This window comes from Euprymna scolopes, chromosome 23 (assembly GCF_053919585.1).
Source record: "Euprymna scolopes isolate OS-2025 chromosome 23, ASM5391958v1, whole genome shotgun sequence".
Taxonomy (NCBI): domain Eukaryota; kingdom Metazoa; phylum Mollusca; class Cephalopoda; order Sepiida; family Sepiolidae; genus Euprymna; species Euprymna scolopes.
In genome coordinates, this window is record NC_136504.1 from 49823487 (window position 1) to 49848268 (window position 24782).

The 24782-nt window shown below is 29.0% G+C and overlaps 1 protein-coding gene across 1 annotated transcript in view; it reads right to left on the reverse strand.

The window, feature by feature from the left end:
* The window catches only part of LOC145245612 (uncharacterized), a 185071-nt gene that overhangs the window by 126454 nt on the left and 33835 nt on the right, over positions 1-24782 (reverse strand). Inside the window, exons 9-14 of the mRNA XM_080107182.1 lie at positions 11732-11845; positions 10453-10566; positions 10006-10119; positions 8431-8544; positions 7164-7277; positions 4361-4474 (exon numbers count right to left, since the gene is read on the reverse strand). Coding sequence (XP_079963308.1) covers positions 4361-4474; positions 7164-7277; positions 8431-8544; positions 10006-10119; positions 10453-10566; positions 11732-11845 — 684 coding nt within the window. The remainder of the gene's footprint in view (positions 1-4360; positions 4475-7163; positions 7278-8430; positions 8545-10005; positions 10120-10452; positions 10567-11731; positions 11846-24782) is intronic.

The following is a 24782-nucleotide window of genomic DNA, read 5'->3' on the forward strand; positions in this document are numbered from 1 at the left end:
TTATTTATGTGTAATATTATCCACATATGTAAATGAGTGGGTGCAACCACAACAATAAATAAATCACAAATATAGTAATACATAATAAATCACAGATAGAGTAATACATCAAAATATAACAGATATATTAATACATCAATATACCACAGATATAGTAATAGCAGTATATCACAGATATCGTAATACACCAATATATCACAGATATAGTAATACACCAATATATCACAGATATAGTAATACATCTTTATATCACAGATATAGTAATAATCAATATATCATAGATATAGTAATACATCAATATATCACAGATAGAGGATTGTATCAATATATCACAGGTATAGTAATACATAAATACATAACAGATATAGTGATACATCAATACATCACACATATAGTAATACATCAATATATAATAGATATAGTGATAAATAAATATATCACAGATATAGTAATACATAAATATATCACAGATATAGCAATACATAAGTATATCATATATATAGTAATGCATCAATATATCACAGATATAGTAATACATCAATATATCACATATATCGTGATACATCAATATATGACAGATATAGTAATACATCAATATATCACAGATATAGTAATATATAAGTATATCATATCTATAGCAATACATCAATATATTACAGATAAAGCAATACATAAATATATCACAGATATAGTACTACTTCAATATATAAAAAATAGTGATATACAAATATACAACAGATATAGTAATACATCATTATATCACAGATAAAATGATACATCAATATATCACAAATATTGTGATACATAATATATAACAGATATAGTAATACATCAGTATATGACAGATGTAGTAATACATCAATATATCACAGATATAGTTATACATAAATATATCACAGATATAGTGATAGTATATAGCGATGCAGTATATATAGTGATGTATATAGCTATACATCAATATATCACAGATCTAGTTGTACATCAATATATCACAGATAAGGTAATACACCAATATATCACAGATAAGGTAATACACCAATATATCACAAATATAGTGATACATCAATATGCAACAGATATGGTAATACATAAGTATATCACTGATATGGTAATACATCAATGTATAAAAGATATGGTAATAGACATATATAACAGATATAGTAATACATTGATATATCACAGATATAGTTATACATCAATATATCACAGATATAGTGATACCTAAATATATAACAGATATCGTAATACACATATATATATCAAAGATATAGTTATACATCACTATATCACAAATATAGTTATACATATTTATATCAAAGATATAGTAATATATCAAATTATAACAGATAGAGTAATATATTAATATATCACAGATGTAGGAATAAATCAATATATTAAACATACACAAAGATATCACAGATATAGTAATACATCAATACATCACAGATGAAAAGATATATCAATATACAATAGATATAGTGCTACATAAATATATCACAGATAGAGGATGATATCAATATATCACAGATATAGTAATACATCAATATATCACAGATATAGTGAGTATTATGATATATCACATACTAATACATCATTATATCACAGATATAGGAATACATCAGTATATAGGAATACATCAGTATATTGCAGATAGAGTAATACATTAATATATTGCAGATTCTGTAATAAATTATTATATCACAGATCTACTTGTACATCAATATATCACATATATTGGAATACGTCAATATATGACAGATATAGTGATACATTGATATGCCCCATATATAGTAATACATCAGTATATCACATATATAGTAATACACCAATATATCACAGTTAAAGTAATACTTCAATATATCACAGATATTGTAATACATCAATATATCACATATATAGTGATACATAAATATATCACAGATATAGTCATACACTTTAATATCACAGATATATTGATATATCTTAATATCACAGATATAGTAATGCACCAATATATAACAGATATAGTGATACATCAATATATCACAGATATTGTAATATATCAATATATCACACATATAGTGATACATGAATATATAACAGATATTGTATTACATAAATATATCACCATATATACCAGAATGTGGTACATCAATATATCACAGATATAGTGATACATGTATATATCACAGATTAAGAAATACATCAATATATCACAGATATAGTAATACAACAATATATCACAAATATATTAATATCACAGATATAGAAATACATCATATATCACGGATATAGTGATACATCAATATATCACAGATATGGTAATGTATCAATATGCCACACACATAGTAATACACCACATATATAGTCTAACATCAATATATCACAGATATAGTAATACTTCAGTATATCCTAGATATAGTAATACATCAATATATCAAAGATACATCAGTTTATCACATAGTAATACATCAATATATCGCAGATATATTAATACATCAGTATACCATAGCTATAGTAAGACAACCATATATCGCAGATATATTAATACATCAGTATTACAGAGATATAATAATATATCATATATCACAGATATAGTGATACATCAATATGTCACAGATATAGTAATACATAAATATATCACAGATTTAGTAATACATCAATATATTACAGATGTAGCGATACCTCAATATGTTACAGATATAGTAATACATAAATATATCACAGATTTAGTAATATATCAATATATCACAGATATAGTGATACCTCAATATGTCACAGATATAGTAATAATAAATATATCACAGATATAATAATATATCAATATATCACAGATATAGCGATACCTCAAAATGTCACAGATATAGTAATACATAAATATATCACAGATTTAGTAATACATCAATATATTACAGATATAGCGATACCTCAATATGTTACAGATATAGTAATACATAAATATATCACAGATTTAGTAATATATCAATATATAACAGATATAGTGATACCTCAATATGTCACAGATATAGTAATACATAAATATATCACAGATATAATAATATATCAATATATCACAGATATAGCGATACCTCAATATGTCACAGATATAGTAATACATAAATATATCACAGATATAGTAATATATAAATATATCACAGATATAGTGATACCTCAATATATCACAGATATAGTAATACATCAAAATATTACAGTATAATTATACATAAATATATCACAGATATAGTAATACATCAATATATCACAGATATAGTAATACATCAATATATGACATATATCGTGATACATCACTATCTCACAGATATAGTTATACATTAATATATCACATATTAAAGGATACATCAATATACAACAGATATAGTTATACATCGATTTATCACAGATGTAGTGATCTAGCTATATATCACACACATAGTTATACATGATTATATCACAAATAATATGATACATGAATATACCACAGATATAATGATACATCAATATATCACAGATATTGTGATACATCAATATATCACAAATATACTGATACATTAATATATAATAGATATAGTGATACATCAATAGATCACAGATATAACATTTTATCAATATATCTCAGATATAGTTATACATGAATATGCAACAGATATAATTATACAGTAATATAGCGAAGATATAGCATATATTCATATTTCAGACATATAGTGATACATCAACATAACACAGATATTATGATACATGAATATATCACAGATATAGTGATATATGAATATAACACATATGTAGTTATATCACGGATATAGCTATACATGTACAACAGATATAGATTCACATCAATAAAACACTAACACAGTTATACATCGATATATAACAGAAATATTGATACCCCGATATAACAAAGCTTTACTGTTACACAAATATATTACAGACATAGTGCTTCATTAATATATTTCACATGTCGCGATAAATAAATATACCTCAGATATAGTTTTACATCAATATAACACATATATAATGATACATCAATATAACACAGATATAGTAATACATCAATATATCACAGATATAATAATACATAGAAATAGCATAGATATAGTTATACAGCAATATATCACATTGATATATCACAGATAAAGTGATACATCAATTTACCACAGACATAGTGAGATATTAATATATCATAAATATAGTGATACATCTATATATCACAGGTATGGTTATACATCAATATAGCACCGATATAGTGATATATCAATATATAACAGATATTGTAATTCATCAATATATCACAGGTATAGTGCTACGTTTTGTAAATGATTTTATTTAATGTCGTAATCGTCAGATAATAATAAAATATTTACGTTTGAAATAGTCATTACTCTACCTTTGTCGCAAGTTTTTCCTGTATAACCTGGTCTGCAATCACATCTGAATCCTCTAGGCAATGGCGTGCATGTTCCTCCATTTTGACAAGGATCATTTGTGGGCGAACAATCACCTGCAAAATAAAACACAACTGAATCATTTAAAACGAAAATATAAACAAACGAGAATAGACGATTTATTGTAATTAACTTTGTATAAAGATATATTATTTAATCCATATTTTATTTCTATTTTCGTTTTTGTTGCACCAATTTTTAAATGATTTCTAGACTATAAATACGTCGACCACATATAGGTTTGTGTATTTTTCTATGATTTAAATGAGTATTAAATGGAGATAATATTAGAAAAAAATTAGCAGAAAAACTTGACGTTTCTTGGATTGAACGATGATCAAGGAATATGTGTAAACAGCAGTATTCAGAACAGAAATATTACAGCCAATCAACGTATTTATCAATGAATTTAAGGTAATGAATTTAATACAAGCAAATGAAAGTAGTATTAGTATCTACAATAAAAGGTTGTATATAATACGTCACAAAATTGATTAATGGAATATGACTTCCGTTTAAAAATAATTAAATACTAATTACATCTATATTTGTAAACAAGTCTTTCTTGTAGCAAGTTACCTGCGTGAAGCTCAATTGAGCACTTACTATAAAAATCTAACAGAGACGTGAATAAGTCACAGATATAGTGATACATAAATATATCACATATATAGGGATAGATTAATATCACACAGATATAGTGATACATCTGTATATCACAGAAAGGGGATACATCACTATACCACAGATACAGTGATATATCAATATAAAACATATATTGACACATGAATTCATAACGGATATAGTGATAGATAAATATAACACAGATATAATAGTACAACAATATATCACAAATAAAGTAATGCATTTATATACAACGGATATAGTGATATATCAATATATCACAGGTATAGTGATACTTTAGTATAACTAAGATATAGTTATACATAGATATATCACAACTATCGTGATAATGCATATATCACAGATATAGTGATATATCAATATATAACAGAAATAGTGATTCATTAATATACCTAGGATATAGTGATACATCAATATATCACAGTACAGTGATACATCAATATATCGCAGATATAGTGATAATCAATATAACACAGATATAGTGATAGATTAATATTACACAGGTATAGTGGTACATCGATATATCACAGATAAAGGGATACATAAATATATTATACATATAGTGATACGTCGATTTAACACAGATGCAGTGATATATAAATATATCACATATATAATTATAGTTGAGAATTCCATAGATATAGTGATACATGAATATAACACAAGTGGTGTGATACATCAATATATTACCAATATAGTGCTACATCAATATATAACCAATGTAGTGATATATCAATATATTACCAATATAGTGATACATCAATATATTACCAATGTAGTGATGTATCAATATATTACCAATGTAGTGATGTATCATTATATTACCAATCTAGTGATACATCAATATATTACCAATGTAGTGATGTACCAATATATTACCAATGTAGTGATACATCAATATATTACCAATGTAATGATATATAAATATATTACCAATGTAGTGATATATCAATATATTACCAATGTAGTGATACATCAATATATTACCAATGTAGTGATATATCAATATATTACCAATGTAGTGATACATCAATATATTACCAATATAGTGACATATCAATATATTACCAATGTAGTGATATATCAATATATTACCAATGTAGTGATATATCAATATATTACCAATGTAGTGATATATCAATATATTACCAATATAGTGATACATCAATATATTATCAATATAGTGATACATCAATACATTACCAATGTAGTGATACATCAATATATTACCAATATAGTGATATATCAATATATTACCAATGTAGTGATATATCAATATATTACCAATGTAGTGATATATCAACATATTACCAATGTAGTGATATATCAATATATTATCAATGTAGTGCTACATCAATATATTACCAATGTAGTGATATATCAATATATTACCAATGTAGTGATATATCAATATATTACCAATGTAGTGATACATCAATATATTACCAATGTAGTGATATATCAATATATTACCAATGTAGTGATATATCAATATATTACCAATGTAGTGATATATCAATGTATTACCAATGTAGTGATATATCAATATATCACGCCTATCGTGATACGTCAATATATCACAGATATCGCAGTGCATGAATATACAACAGATATAAGTTTGTCATTAAAACACAGATATAGTGATACATCAATATAACACAAACATATGGATATGTGAATATGTTACAGAAATAGTTATACATCGAAATAACACAGCTTTACGTATACATGAATATATTAAAGACATAGTACTACATTAATATATCACAGATATCGCGATACATGAATATATCTCCAAATATAGTAATAACTCAATTTAACCCAGATATTGTGATACATCAATATAACTGTGATATAGTAATACATCAATATATTACAGATATAGTGATACATTTTGTAAATATATTTTCCAATACCGTAATACATACATGGAGGCACATTAATATATCACAGATATCGTAATACACCAATATAGCACAGATATTGTGATACATCAATATATGTCAACCATAGATATACCTTTTGTTAATAATTTTATTTTAATTCTGATGTCATCACATACTCATGAAATATTTACGTTTGAATTAGTCATTGCTCTACCTTTGTCGCAAGTTTTTCCTGTATAACCTGGTCTGCAATCACATTTGAATCCTCTAGGCAATGGAGTGCACGTTCCTCCATTTTGACAAGGATCGTTTGAGGGGGAGCAATCACCTGTAAAATTAAATACAACTGAAGTAAAGTATCATGGGTATCATTTAAAACAAAAATATAAATAAACGAGAATAGACGATTTCTCGTAATTAACTTTGTATAAAGATATATTATTTAATCCATACGGTTATTTCTATTTTCGTTTGTATTGCACTAATTTAAAAACGATTTCTAAGACTATAAATATGCCTATTGTATATCGGTTTTTGTTTTTTTCTATGATTTAAATGAGTATTAAATGGAGATTAAAAAAAAAGAGCTAAAAAACTTGACGTTTCCTTGGATAGAGCCATGATCAACGAAAAAGTATAGGCATCCTTATTTAGAACAGGAATATAACAATCTACAAACGTTTTCTTCACAGGTAATCAATTTAATACAAGCAAATAAAGGTAGTATTCGTATGTACAGTAATACGTTTTATAAAATGCGTTAAAAACTTGATCAATGCAATATGACTTCCGGTCGAAAATAATAACTTCCGTTCGAAAATGGATACTCAATAAATATTTAACTTTTTAACTAACATTACTATATATTTGTAACCAAGTCCTTATTGTATCATGTTGTCTTAAATCACATTTGAATTTTTTTTACAAATGTTTTATAGAAGGTGACAGACTTTAGAGCTGAATTAAGCACATATTGTGAACATCTAATAGATAAACGTGAATATATTTCAGACATAATTATACATGAATATATCATAGATATAGTGATACATCAATATATTACAGTGATACATCAATATATCAGATATAGTGATAAATCAATATATCACAGCATATGGCTACATCAATATATCACAGCATATGGATACATCAATATATCGGATATTGTGATACATCAATATATCAAAGATATAGTAATTCATCAATATATCACAGATATAGTGATAAGTTTATATTAATAATTTCATTTTAATTCCGTAATTAGTGATAAGTTTATATCAATAATTTCATTTTAATTCCGTAATAAGTGATAAGTTTATATCAATAATTTCATTTTAATTCCGTAATAAGTGATAAGTTTATATCAATAATTTCATTTTAATTCCGTAATAAGTGATAAGTTTATATCAATAATTTCATTTTAATTCCGTAATAATCAAATATTCATAAAATAATTACGTTTTAAATAGTCATTACTCTACCTTTGTCACAAGTCTTTCCTGTATAACCTGGTCTGCAATCACATTTGAATCCTCTAGGCAATGGAATGCACGTTCCTCCATTTTTACAAGGATCGTTTGAGGGTGAACAATCACCTGAAAAATCAAACACAACTGAATTAAAATATGATCGACATCATTAAAAACAAAAAAGTATAAACAAATAAGAACAGACGCTTTATTGTAATTAAATTTGTATAAAGATATATTATTTAATCTATACCTTATTAACATTTTCGCTGTTGTGGCACTAATTTTAAAATAATTTTCAAGAAAATAGATATGTCTATTATATCTAAATTTTTGTATGTTCTTATGATTTAAATGCGTATTAAATGACGTAAATATTTTAAAAATAGCAGAAAAACTTGACATTTCCTGGGATTCGACGATGATGAACAAATAAGTATAAACATCATTATTTAGAATATTATTATAATGTAAATTACTTATGTTTTTTTTCCACGTAATTTATTTTATACGAGCAATTAAAAGTAGTATTAGTATGTACAGTAATACGTTGTATATAATGAGTTACATATTTGATTAATGCAATATGACTTTCGCTTGAAAATAATTGTTAAACAAATATTAAAATTGTAAATAGTAGTTACTCAATATTTTTAACCAGGTCTTCCTTGTAATCGCTGTCTGCAATCATGTTTGAATTTTTGTTGTGAACGTTTTATAGTACGTGGCAGAGTTTGGAGCTCAAGTGAGAACATACTATGAAAATCGCACAGATGGGCGTGAATATATCACAGATATAGTGATACATTATAATATCACAGCTATAATGGTAAATCAAGGTATCACAGACATAGTGATACATCGATATATAACAGATATAATTATACAGCAATATATCAAAGATATAATGATGTATCAACATATATGACAGATACCGCGATACATGAATATACCTCAGATATAGTGATACATCAATATATAACAGATATAATGATACATCAATATAATATAGATATAGTGATCCATCAATATACCGCTGATATATTTGACATGTGAATAAATCACAGCTATATTGATACATAAATATAACACAGATATAATAAAAATTGAATATACCACAGATATAGTTACATCAATATATCCCAGATATTGTGATGCATCGATATAACACAGCTATAGTTATACATCAATATAGCACAGATATATTGATACATGAATATATAACAGATATAATGATACGGGAATATATCACATATATACTGATACATAAATATATAAAAGATGTAGTGATATATGAATATATCACAGACATACTGATACATACACCTATCACAGATATAGTGTAACATTTATATACCACGGATATAGAGACATCAGTATATCATAGATATAGTGATACATGAATATATACCAAATATTTTGATATATCGATATATAACAAATATGGCAATACATCAATGTACATAGATATTGTGATACATCAATATATCTCAAACATAGTTATACCTTTTGTTAATAATTTTATTTTAATTCCGGTATCATCAGGTACTCATGAAATATTTACGTTTGAAATAGTCATTACTCTACCTTTGTCACAAGTTTTTCCTGTATAACCTGGTCTGCAATCACATCTGAATCCTCTAGGCAATGGCGTGCATGTTCCTCCATTTTTACAAGGATCGTTTGAGGGTGAACAATCACCTGCAAAATAAAACCCAACTAAATTAAAGCTTGATTGACATAATTAAAAACAATTAATTGTAATTAACTTTGTATAAAGATATATTATTTAATCCATACCGTTATTTCTATTTTTGTTTTTGTTGCACCAATGATTTCTAAGACTATAAATATTCCTATTACATATCAGTTTGCGGATTTTTCTATGAGTTAAATGAGTATTGAATGGAGATTAAAAAAAGAACAAAAAAACTGCACAGATATAGTGATCAGATTATATCAATAATTTCATATTAATTCCTTAATCATGAGATAATAATAAAATATTTACGTTTGAAATAGTCATTACTCTACCTTTGTCACAAGTTTTTCCTGTATAACCTGGTCTGCAGTCGCATTTGAATCCTCTAGGCAATGGAGTACACGTTCCTCCATTTTGACAAGGATCGTTTGAGGGTGAACAATCACCTGCAAAATCCAACACAACTAAATTAAAGTTTGATCAACATCATTTAAAACAAAAATATAAACAAACGAGAATAGACGATTTATCGTAATTTACTTTGTATAAAAATATATTATTTAACCATACATTTATTTCAATTTTCGTTTTTGTTGCACCAATTTAAAATGGTTTCTAAGAGTATAAATATGCCTATTACATATCGGTTTGTGTATTTTTCTATGATTTAAATGAGTATTAAATGGAGATTAATAAAAGAGCAAAAAACAAAAAAAAACTTGATGTTGCCTGGGATCGAGCCATGAGCAGCCAATAATATAGACATCATTATTTAGAACAGGAATATAACAATCTACAAACGTTTTTTTTCCTGCTAATTAATTTAATACAAGCAAATAAAAGTAGTATTCGTATGTACAGTAATACGTTGTATAAAAGGTGTTACAAACTTGATTAATGCAATATGACTTCCGGTCGAAAATAATAACTTCCGGTCGAAAATGGATGCTCAATAAATATTTAAATTTTAAACTAACATTACTATATATTTGTAACCAAGTCTTTCTTGTATCATGTTGTCTTCAATCACATTTGAATTTTTGTTGCAAATGTTTTATAGAAGGTGGCAGAGTTTAGAGTTCAATTCAGCACATACTGTGAACATCTAATAGATAGACGTGAATATATCACAGAAGTAGTTATACATAAATATATCACAGATATTGTGATACATCAATATATCATAGATAAAGTGATACATCAATATATCACAGTACAGGGACACATCAATATATCAGATAGAATGATACATCAATATATCAGATATAGTGATACATCAATATATCACAGTATGGGAATACATCAATATATCAGATAGTGTGATACATCAATTTATCCAAGATATAGTAATACATCAATATATCACAGATATAGTGATAATATAGTATAATTTCATTTTAATTCCTTAATCATCAGATATAGTGATAAATCAATATATCACAGTATGGGAATACATCAATATATCAGATAGTGTGATACATCAATTTATCCAAGATATAGTAATACATCAATATATCACAGATATAGTGATAATATAGTATAATTTCATTTTAATTCCTTAATCATCAGATAATAATAAAGTATTAACGTTTGAAATAGTCATTACTCTACCTTTGTCACAAGTCTTTCCTGTATAACCTGGTCTGCAATCACATTTGAATCCTTTAGGAATTCGAGTACACGTTCCTCCATTTTGACAAGGATCGTTTGAGGGTGAACAATCACCTGCAAAAACAAACACAACGTAATTAAAGTATGATTGGCATCATTAAAAATAAAAATGTAAACAAACAAGAATAGATGATTCATTGTAATTAACTTTGTATAAAGATATATTATTTAATCCATACTTTTATTTCTATTTTCGTTTTTGTTGCTCCAATTTAGAAATAGTTTCTAAGACTATAAAGATTTCTATTACATATAGGTTTGCTTTTTCTATGATGTAAATGAGTATTAAATGGAAATAATATTTTAAATATTGCAGAAAAAAACTTGGACTTGCTTGGGACCGAACTATGATCAACGGATAAGTATAAACAACATTATTTAGAACAGATATATAACAAGATACGAACGTTTTTTTCAAGGTAATTAAAAGTAATATAAGTATAAAATGCGTTATAATATGACTTCTGTTTTAATATAATTGCTAAATAAATATTTAAAGTTTAAATAGTCATTACTATATATTTTTAACCAAATATTTCTTGTATCAGGTTGTCTGCAATCACTTTTGAATTTTTGTTGCGAATGTTTCATAGGGGTGGCAGAGTTTCGAGCTCAATTGAGCACACACTATGAAAATCTAAAAGATAGACGTGAAAATATCACAGAAATAATTATGCATGAATACATCACAGATATAGTGATACATCAATATATCACAAACATAATGATACATCAATATATATCACATATAGTGATACATGAATATATCCAAGATATTGTGATACATCAATATATCACAGATATAATGATAATAAATATATCACCGATATAGTGACGCATGAATATATCATCGATATAGTAAAACATCAATATATAGCAGTTATGAAATCCTTTACTTTGATTAAAAAAATGAATAACAATATAATGCTGTAAGATCGCGTGTTTTTCGGTAGCCATCTTTGTTCATATTTTTCATCTTATATTATCTTACCTACTACAGTTGTCTTAGACAACGCATTTGGATTATATACCACAATTGTGTCAGACAATACAATTGTTTTCGATAGTATAACTGTTTAAGAAAACACATTTGTGCTAAATAATAAAATTGTCTCCGATAATACAGTTGTGTAAGCTAATACAATTATCGTTTATAACACGTTATTTTTATATATAATTCAATTGCGTTTCATAATACAATGACTTTAGCTAATGCACTTTTCATGGATAACGCATTTGCATATGTAATTCAGTTGTGATCGATAATACAATTGTCTTCAATAATACAAATAATAAAATTGTATTCAATAATACAATAATGACCGTTTTTTTTCTTTTTGCTCAGCATATAGCTCCAAACACACGAGCAACGCCGGCATCCCATGCAAGTATATCTATAAAAGTGAAAATGTCTGTGTGTCTGTCTGTGTGTTTGTCTGTGTACATTTCTCTACCAAATAACCCTGTCAATTTTCGGTCTACAGACTAGAGATTTGACATAAGGGGTATTGCGTTTTGGGAAAATCGTTTGAATCCGAAATTTGGCTGTCAGGGGGTCAACGATCGACGATTTGACCTCTGAAAACTCTACCAAACTCCTCCGGCAATTTTGGGTATAAACACTTGAAATTTAAAATGTAGATTACTTAGACATGAATCTAACTTAATAATTTGATTTGTGCCCCAAAAATTAAATGTAAAGGGTTCAAAATTGGGATCAAAGTTTTAAATATTTGACTTTTGCGGTTTCTGCCAAATTACTCAGCAAATTTCTGGTCTAAACATTTGAAATTTTACATAAAGTATACTCAGAGATAGGGCAAGCTTTTTAATCGGTTTGATTCGAAAATTTGAGTTACCAAGAGGTCAAAGTTCAAAAGATTTTACCTTTGCGGTGTCCTGCAAACTACTCAGCAAATTTTGGGTCTAAACATTTGAAATTGTATATAACGGGTATTCATACATGCGCCAAGCATTTTAATACATTTTGGGGCAAGGATTTTTCTGCCAAAAGGTCAAAGTTCAAGGAGTTGACCTTTGCAGATTCTACCCAACTCCTCCACCAATTTTGGATCTAAACACTTAAAATTTTAAATTTAGGTAACATGGACGTGGGTCAAACATTTTATTTTGATTTGAAGCCAAAACAATAATGGTTAAGGGGTCAAAATTGGGGTCAAATTAAAAAAAAATACGTTTGCTGTCTCTACGAAATTACTCAGGCAATTTTAGTCTAAACATTTGTAATTTTACATAAAAGTATATTCACACATAGGGCAAGTTATAAATAGTACAAAGGGCTCGAGTAAAGCCGGACAGAAATGCAAGTAGAAAATAAGGTTGGTTTTGAGAGTAATAGTAAATTAATAGGAAATAATTTTGTCTTTGAGATTAATAGGTAATAAAGCGTAATTAAATTTAGAGTTTAGAGCAATAGTAAATTAGTAGCAAATAATTTTGGGTTTAAGATTAATAGTTAATTATAAGTAAATACGTTTGGAGTAAAGAAAAAAATAAAGTAATAGCAAATAATTTTGGGTTTGAGATAAATAGTGAATTATTAGTAAACAAGTTTGGATTTGAGAACAATATTAAATTAATATCAAATAATTATGGGTTTGAGATTAATAGTGAATTAATAGCAAATAAGTTTGGAGTTGAAAAAATACTAAATTTATAGCAAAAACTTTTGGTTTGAGGTTAATAGTGAATTAATAGTAAATAAGTTGAAGTTGAGAAAATAGTAAATAAATAGCAAATAATATTTTGTTTAAGATTAATAGTGAATTATTAGTAAACAAGTTTGGATTTGAAAACAATAGTAAATTAATAGTAAATAAGTTTGGATTGAGAAGAATAGCAAATAATAGAAAATAAATTCGGATTTGAGATTAATAGTGAATTAATCTATCTATCTATCTATCTATCTATCTATCTATCTATCTATCTATAAAAGTGAAAAGGTCTCTGTGTGTGTGTGTGTTTGTTCATTTCCCTACCAAATAACTCTGTCAAGTTTCTGTCTAGACACTCGAGATTTGACATAAGGGATATTGTGATTTTGGAAAATCTTTTTAATCGGTTTTCGGCCAGAAATTTGGCTGTCAAGGGGTCAAAGTTCAACTATTTGACATTTGAAAACTCTACAAAACCTCTCCGCCAATTTTGGGTTTAAACACTTGAACATTGGACATAAATAAAACTTGTTATTTGATTATAGCCCCCAAAATACATGTTAAGAGGTCAAAATTGGTGTCAAATAAAAAAAATGATTTCTACGGTCTCTCTTCCAAATTACTCAGACAATTTCTTGTCTAAACATTTGAAATTTTGCATAAAGTGTATTCAGAGATAGAGCAAGCTTTTTAATCGGTTTGGGTCGAAAATTTGAGCTAGGAAGGGGCCAAAGTTCAAAAGATTTGACCTTTCCGGTGTCTAGCAAACTACTCAGCCAATTTTGTGTCTAAACATTTGAAATTTATACACAACGAGTATTCAGACATTTGGCAAGCATCTTAATTAGTTTTGGGGCGAGAATTTTGCTGCCAAAGGTCAAAGTTGAAAGAGTTGACCTCTACCAAATTCCTCTGCCAATTTTGCGCCTAAAGACTTGAAATTTTAGATGTAGGTAACTTGGATATGGGTAAAACTTTGTGTTTTGATTTGAGACCATGATAATAAATGTTAAGGGGTCAAAATATAGGTCAAATGTAAAATAATTTGACTTCTGCTGTCTCTACGAAATTACTCAGACAATTTTTGGTCTAAACATTTGAAATCTTACATAAAGTGTATTCAAACGTAGGCAAGTTAGGAACAGTACATAGGGCCCGACCAAAGCCGGGCAGAATTGCCGGTAGTAAATAAGCTTGGTGTTGAGAGTAATAGTACATTAATAGCAACTAATTTTGGGTTTAAGATTAATAGTGAATTAAGAGTAAATACGTTTGGAGTTAAGAACATTAATAAATAAGTAGCAAATAATTTTGGGTTTGAGATTAATAGTGAATTAATATTTAATAAGTGTGCAGCTGAGTACAATAGTAAGTTAATAGCAAATAATTTTCGTTTGAGATTAATAGTGAATTATTAGTAAAATATTTGCAGTTGAGAAAATAGTAAATTACTAGCAAATAATTTTAGGTTTGAGATTAATAGTGAATTAATCGTAAATAGGTTTGGAGCTGAGAGCAATAGTAAATTAATAGCAAACAATTTTGGGTTGACATTATTAGTGAATTAATAGCAAATAAGTTTGGATTTAAAAAAAATAGTAAATTAGTAGCAAATAATTTTGGGTTTGAGATTAATAGTGAATTAATCTATCTATTATATCTATTAAATTGATATTGTCTGTGTGTGCATATTTCCCTAGCATACTACGCTGTCAATTTTTAATCTACAGACTCGAAATTTACCAAAAGGGTTATTGAGATTTGGGAAAATCTTTTCAATCGGCTTTTGGCCAGAAATTTTGTTGTTGAGGGGTCAAAGTTCAACGATTTGAGCTTCGAAAACTTTACCTCCACCAATTTTTGGTCCAAGCACTAGAAATTTTAAATGTAGGTTACCTGTACATGAGTACAAAATTCTTGATATATATATATATATATATACATATGCATACAAAGTTATTAACAGTAGATAGGGCCCGGGCAAAACCGCGCTGAACTGTTAGTATATATATAAAAGTGAAAATGTCTGTCTATGTGTCTGTGTACATTTCCCTACCAAATAACTCTGGCAATGTTCAGTCTACAGACCCGAAATTTGACATAAGGAGTATTGAGGGTTCTGGATATCTTTTTAATCGGTTTTCGGCCAGAAATTTGGCTGTTAAAGGGTTAAAGTTAATGATTTGACTTTTGAAAACTCTACCAAACTCTTCCGCCAATTTTGGGTCTAAACACTTGAAATTTTTTATGTAAGTTACTTGGACATGGATTAACCTTTTTAATTTGAATTGAGCCCAAAACAGTAAATGTTAAAGGGATAAAATTGGGGTCACAGTTAAAAAAAAATTGGTCTCTGAAGTCTCTACCAAATTACTCAGCCAATTTTCGGTCTAAACATTTGAAATTTTACATAAAGTGTATTCAGACATAGGGCAAGCTTTTAAATCTGGATTCTGACCGAAAATTTGGATGTGAAGGGGTCAGAGTTAACAGAATTTGACCTTTGTGGTCTCTAGCAAACTATTCAGCTATATTTTGGATCTAAATATTTGAAAATTTCCATAAAGGGTATTCAGATATGCAGCAAGCTTTTTAATCAGTATTTCAGTGAGAATTTGGCTGCCAAGTGGTCAAAGCTGAAAAGGTTTACCTTTGCAGACTCTACCAAACCTCTCCGCCAGTTTTGGATCTAAACACTTGAAATTTTAGATGTAGGTTGCCCTAACATGAGTCAAACTTTTGATTATATATATATATATATATATATATATATATATATATATATATATATATATATATAAAGCTAAACGTCTGTGTATGTGTGTCTGGTCACGAATAGGTTCCCATATGGTTGACTATTTTAAGAAACTGATTACATATGATGATAGAAGATGTATCGAGACACAGGAATGGGTATGTTTGATCCTGCAGAACGGTGGGTCATTAAAATTGTGGGGTCTGCATTCACGCCTGGTCCACAATGTATGGAAATAAAAAATTTAAAAATAAAAAAAACGTTTACAAGTGTTTTTAATATAGATGTACATAAGAATACTTTGATAAGTATGTTTTAACTTAAATAGGGATGGTATAAGAAAATTGTGGGGTCTGCGTTCGCGCCTGGCCTCCATAGAATAGAAATAGGCACAAACTTTAATAAAGACTTTTCATATCTTTCTGCGTAAGTATACTTTGATAATTATGTTTCAGTTTGAAGAAATATGGTATAATAAAATTATGGGGTGTTCGTTCGCATGACCTCCATAGAATGTAAATATGTCACAAAGTTTAAGAAGGTTTTTTAATATAGATCCACAGAATATTGTGATAAGTGTTTCAGTGTGAACAGGTATGTTATAATAAATTATTGGGTTTATCTATTTTATTTTTACTTTCATCATATTTTGCTTTGGTTTTGATACCCCTAAATTCGAAGCTATCTCTTTACAACCCTTCCTTTTCATAACCTATCATACTTTCATAAATCAGAGTCCATTTTCTGTAGACTGTTTTTGAACCCAGTCAACGACGGGTACTTCTGCTAGTATATATATATATATATATATATATATATATATATATATATATATATATGCACATAAAGTTATCAATAGTACATAGGGCCCGAGCATAGTCGGGCTGAACTGCTAGTCTCATATAATACAATTGTCTATGTCGTAATTTATTGTCTCATATCTTAATGCTAATCGAACATTCAAACGTATAAGTCATTACTGTACCTTTGTCACAAGTCCTTCCTTTATAACCTGGTTTGCATTCACATTTAAATGTCTTTCTCAATGGAATACATGTTCCGCCATTTTCACAAGGATTTAATGTGCAATCACCTGCAAGATTAACATGACTGAATAAAGAATCAACATCATTCCAAACAAAAACCTAGATAACAATTAAATGATCTTTTATTAATTAAGTCTAACAAAGGTGAATATTACTTAAGCATCGCTATTTATATTTTTATCAATATTTTTTTGTTTTACAAATTCTGAAAATCTATTCCCTTGATAGTATATATTACAAGAGAACACCAAGAATAGAACATTTGCATGGTGATATCTTTCGCCTGTTTTAACTTAATGTATCAAAAATCACTTTTTGATAGTAAACTTATTCATAAGCATGCTTGTGTGTATTCTGCAGCTCCTCAAGAAAGGTTTATTAAATAAAACAACGAATACAAAAGTGAAATTAGTTTTTATACCTTTTCCTATTATTATTATTATTATTATTATTATTATTATTATTATTATTATTATTATTATCATTATTATTATTATTATTATTATTATTATTTACTCACTAGGAGTAATCACACATAGCCAATGATGACGTGAAGGCTGGAATAAGAAGGATGACAAATTGGTCCAGATGAAGTGATGGTCTTCTGGTTCAAACAGTTCCAATGCCTTTATTCACCTATCGCTGCAAAGAGTCATAGAGTTGGGAGATGTCCCTGATTGGCTTGTTAGGGTAAGGACGACACTTTGGAAGGATCCTGCAAAGGGAACAGCTGTCAGCAATTATAGACCGATTACATGTCTACCACTAATGTAGAAGCTGTTAACCGGAATCTTTGCAGAAAAAATGTTTATGGACCTCTTGTGAATAATGGTATTTTCCCTGATGAACAGAAAGGGTGTCGTAAAGGCTCGAGGGGTAGCAAGGAGTAACTAATGATTGATAAGGCAGTAATGCAGGATGCAAAGAGGAAGAAGAGGAATCTGGGTGTAGCATGGATCGATTACAGAAAGGCTTACGACATGGTTCCTCATTCATGGATACGTGAAACACTATTGATGATGAAGGTTGCTGGGAATGTGATAGGGCTTTTGGAAACAAGCATGGCTCAATGGAAACCGGTGCTGACAGCAAACAGAGAGGAGATGGGGCAGGTTGGCATTAAACATGGAATATTCCAAAGAGATTTGTTATCTCTACTTCTTTTTGTAATGATAATGATGCCACTGAGCATCTTCTTGAAGCGAGAGAAACTGGGGTATAACTTTGGATCTGGTGGAAGACGCCTCAACTATTTACTGTTTATGGATGAGTTGAAGATATTTGGTATAAATGAAAAAGAAATAGAGAGACTGGTAGAGCTCGTAGGGACATACTCGGAAGACATCGAATGGAGTTTAGGATTAGTAAATGTGCGGTACTAGTGATGAAAAAGGGGGTAGAGGTTCATTCAAATGGAATAGTGCTGCCAAATGGAGAAATTATGAAAGAAATAGAAGATATAGGGTATAAGTATTTGGGAGTGTTGGAGGGGGTAGGCATTATGAACAGAGGGATGAAAGAGCAAGTCAGGAAGGAGTATCTTAGCAGAGTGAAACTAATTGCAAAGTCGAAAGTTTTATGGAGGAAACCTAATGAAAGCGGTGAATGCAGGGGCAGTCAGTGTTTTGAGATACAGTGCGCGAATTTTAGAATGGTCTGACAAAGTGTTGCATGCCATGGATATCAAAACAAAAAACGTTTTAGCAATGTTTGGTACATTCCACATTCGAAGTAGCGTAGCGAGGCTTTGTCAAAAGAGGAAAGATGGCAGGAGGGGGTTGAAAAGTATAAAAGATTGTTAGAACCAAGGAGATGTAGAAGGAGCATGTGAGGAGTGGATGCTTAAAGTTGTGGCCAATGATGTGGAAGTATATGAGACTAAGGCTGAGTATGTTAAACGTATGTATAGAGAAAGGGCAGAGGAAGAAAATGCATGGAAGGTTCTTCCAGGATATAGCAGAAGTGGCTAATGAAAGAGCATGACAATGGCTTAGAGCTTGATATCTAGCTAAGAGTACTGAAACATTTGTTTGTGCAGCACAAGAGCATGTATTAGAAACACGACTGTTCAAAAAAGTGGTTCTAGGAGAGGAAGTTGCTGCAGAATTCCGGATTTGTGGTAAGACCTCAGAGTCAATTGCACATCTTGCAGCAGAGTGTAGTGGACTGGCCCAGAGAGAGTACAGCAAAAGACATGATCGCATGGGACTCCGGATATATTGGGAGGTCTGTAAGAAGGTTGGGGTTAAGTGTGCTGGAAAATGGTTTGAGAAGGTGCCTGATGAATGAGACCAAGTGAGGATGGCAATGTAGAGGTATGATGGGACAAAAATGTCATAACGAGCAAGCAATTGGAACATAATTGTCCGGATTTGCTCGTAATTGACAAAGACTTCTCAGTACCCTAGGACAGGAATGTGAGAGAGAAGGAGAATGAGAAGTGGAGCAGTTATGCTCCATTGGCCTTGGAGATACGGCGTATACATGGGGTTAAAAAACAAAAAGTCCCGGTCATTGTTGGCACGATAGGAGTAGTATCAAGTCATCTGGAAGGACAATAAAAAAAACTATGAATCCCTGATGTTTTAGGCGGCCTTCAAACCTCTGCTATTGTACATCCGTAGGAAAAACACTTGATCTTTAAAGCTCCTGGTTTGAAGCCAGGATTGAGCGAAATTCTCTGGAAATGAAACCCATCTCTTTTCAGATTAGACGTTGATAAACGAAATCAGAATTATTATTATTGGCTCAAAATGAGCTTTCACACAGGTCATAAAGATCTATCCTTGAAAATAGCCTGTGAGGTCTCTGGAAGCTAAGTGACAACAAGTCTCCTCAGTTTTCCAGTGGTCTCAACCTCTTCTGATAACATTTGCAAATAAATTTGCATTTCTGCAACAGCCGTCCACTATCTTTTTCTCGCTAGCAGTAGCCATTGGTCGCCACTGGAATTTGAGTGGCAATAAGCCTTCCCAATGTCCCAGTTCTCTTTGCACTTGTCCAGCGGAGGTGTAGTCAGTGCCTTCTCCTCGGTCGTTCCATTATCCTTGACCCTTTTCGGCTATTTAGCATCATTTTTTTATGCGGGGCGGTGATTGGGTAATGGAGGAGATGAGAAGGGGATGGAGAAAGGATAGAGAACTTATAGATATTATTATTATTATATGGTTCATAGTTTCGTCTTTTTGTCCACAGAGTCTGCATTTGCTGTTTTCTTGTGTTTTGTCGATCTTTGCTTTGATATGGTTGGTTCTTATCGAGTTGTCTTGTGCTGCTGTTATATTATAGATTCAGCTTCTCTTTTTATGTGTCCTTTTCTCATCCATGTCCAAGTGTTTTCGTTCTACTAATGAAAAGAGGGTTAGCTCTGCATAGCAAGATTTCGGACAGTGAAAAGTAGTACAAAATAAAACATGAATTTCACACCCGGGGAAGGCCTTAGGTTACAACGACCGACACGTTGTGTCAATAACACCTAAGATAAGAATAATTGTCCGAGTAACTAAAACAATACCAACATTCACATCTCATCTAAAAAATTCAGAATTGCAAACTAAGTTGATGTTTTTGAAATTTCACCTACATATGTTACTGGGAGTGTTTTTAGTTTACAGGATCAAAATCCTCCTCATCCTTATCCATAAGTCAGTCACGCTCCATTTCACAGTTTTAATCAAACATGCAAGTGTAAAAAAAGTTAAAATAGTCATCACTCTACCTTTGTCACATGTTTTTCCGGAGTAACCTGGTTTACATTCGCATTTAAATGTTTTCGGCAATGGTATGCACGTTCCTCCATTTTGACAAGGATTAGATTTGCAATCACCTGAGAAACAAGACAGAACGGCATAAAAATATATTCAACCAAATTTAGAAACAAATTTCTAGACAATCGATAAAATTTACTGGTTAATAATTTGATACGAGGAAATATTTATAAACCATGTCAATGTAAACATTTTCATTTTTCAGTTCAAAGTTGTGAAAATCTATTTTTGCAATGTCTTGCACAACGTGAGAAGGTATTGTTCGTGTCACTCGTGAATACGTCCTCGACAATCTGTTCAGGTGTGATTTTTGTTCAGTTCTAGACGGTCCACATCTCCAAGGATCTACCTTCTCTCTGATTTGTTAGGTTATTGCTAATCGCATTATCGGGGGGGGGGGGGTATTGATGGGGCCGCTAGGGCATTTTTTGTGGGTCAGAGTGCACTTTACTCTAGTGTTTAGAACTGCCTTTAACCTGGTGTCTAACCTCCTACGGAGGAGGGAGGTAAACAAACATATGCAACTAAAAAATAAAAAAAAAAATGTTTGCTTTCTTTATTGACTAATCACTCCTATTAATTCCCTGATTGGATTTTTGATTATTTAAAGCTTAAAGTTATCAAAATTTTTCACTTTTCAATATTTTCTTCTTAAAAACAAAGAAACTTCTTTCATTTATTCTTAATTTTAAAGCCGAAATCTAGTTGTAATAACATTGTTATTCGTTATTTTATTTCATAAACTTCTTGATATTTTCAACTTCATCACTTTTATAAAATTTTATTAAATCTTACTTCATTTTTATTTTTCACTCTTCAGTGTGTATTCTGTATCTCATACGATCGCAATCAATTGATTAATAAATTAAGAATCTATGTACCAATGCAATTCCCCACGATGTTTCGGAAACAAGTTATTTTTCTTTTGTTGCTCAAATTTAGTTAGTGAATAAATTATTAAAAAAACATAATTCTGATTTCAGTATAAATTTCATTCTAAACCCCATGCGAAGATGAACATTTTTCTTTTTGTTACTGAGTTTTCTAATATGTGAAAATCTGCTTTATTCAAGGACTTTTGAATTTTGGCGAACACGAAAAAACGTTTGAAATATTCTGCGATATGTTGAAGCGTTGAAAGATGAATTTTCTAATTCATTAAAAAACATTATTCTGATTTCAGCATCAATCTGATACTAAACCCTGTGTGAAAATGAAAAAATTGTAAACTGTTAGCGATCAATCCTAAACATTTGAAATCATCGCAATGTTTATTAATTACGTTCGTAATCTTCGTTTATTTTCCTTGCGAGATTCATACATAGCCACCTTTTGTTAAAGAGAGATTTTAGTGATAAACAATTTAAATGGATTTTACCGCTCTAACACATCTATGTAGTTGTCTTTTTGTCCTATATATAAGTTAGTATATAGTACTTTTGGGTAATTGAACCAAATCCGGGATTAATTGCGCCAACTAAAAAAAAAGTGCTCTTTATACGCGTGGTTGCCAAAAGAGCACTTTTAACTAATTGGCGCAATTCCCCCAGACTTAGCGCAATTTCCACTAAGTACGGTATACAGCCGTACTCAACTTTCTCAACTAGTAATCGAACACTATTTAAAATCGGTTCAATGCGCACAGTTCGTATCATGAATTTTTTTTTGTATCGCTTGAAATATGAAGGAAACGTAATTTATTTTCCGGCCTTACTTATTAAAATTATCGATAGCGCCCCAAATATCGTATTCTGAAAATGTATTTTTATCTTTAACATTTCCACCTATTCGATGATTCGTATAATTTTTCTATTCTTTTGATTTGTTCAAATTGCCTTTTCTTGAAACTTCTTTTTTTTTTTTGTTTCGGATTTTTTTTTTTTTAGTCGAAGTTATTGTTCTTGTTGGTACTTAATTTCTAACGTAACATTTTAAAATTTCCCCCATTTTTCGTCACTTTCATTAATATTTGAAAGTTTTAGTTTTTATAGTCATAAGTTTGATCACTTTTTAGCGAAAAACATAAGCTTGTTCAACTTATACATACAGTCCTAAGAAAACTGCTCATATATAATACATATCACTATGTCTATATAACGTGATGGCAAACAAAAATCCACCAATAAAATCTAATTAAATTATTACAATGATTCGAAATAAAATTAACACTGATATACGAAGAAAAATAGCTAATATCATTTGAAAGAAAAAACAAGGAATATATTTTGTAGGTATAATTTATTATATAAAATTTATATATAAATATTTGTAGGTGTAATTATTTATATATAAATATTTTGTAGGTGTAATTTATTATATAAAATTTATATATAAATATTTGTAGGTGTAATTATTTATATATAAATATTTTGTAGGTGTAATTTATTATATAAAATTTATATATAAATATTTGTAGGTGTAATTATTTATATATAAATATTTTGTAGGTGTAATTTATTATATAAAATTTATATATAAATATTTGTAGGTGTAATTATTTATATATAAATATTTTGTAGGTGTAATTTATTATATAAATTTTATATATAAATATTTGTAGGTGTAATTATTTATATATAAATATTTTGTAGGTGTAATTTATTATATAAAATTTATATATGAATATTTGTAGGTGTAATTATTTATATATAAATATTTTGTAGGTGTAATTTATTATATAAAATTTATATATAAAATTATGACTAAATATATTATTTAGTATATTTGGCAGGTATAATTTATTATACA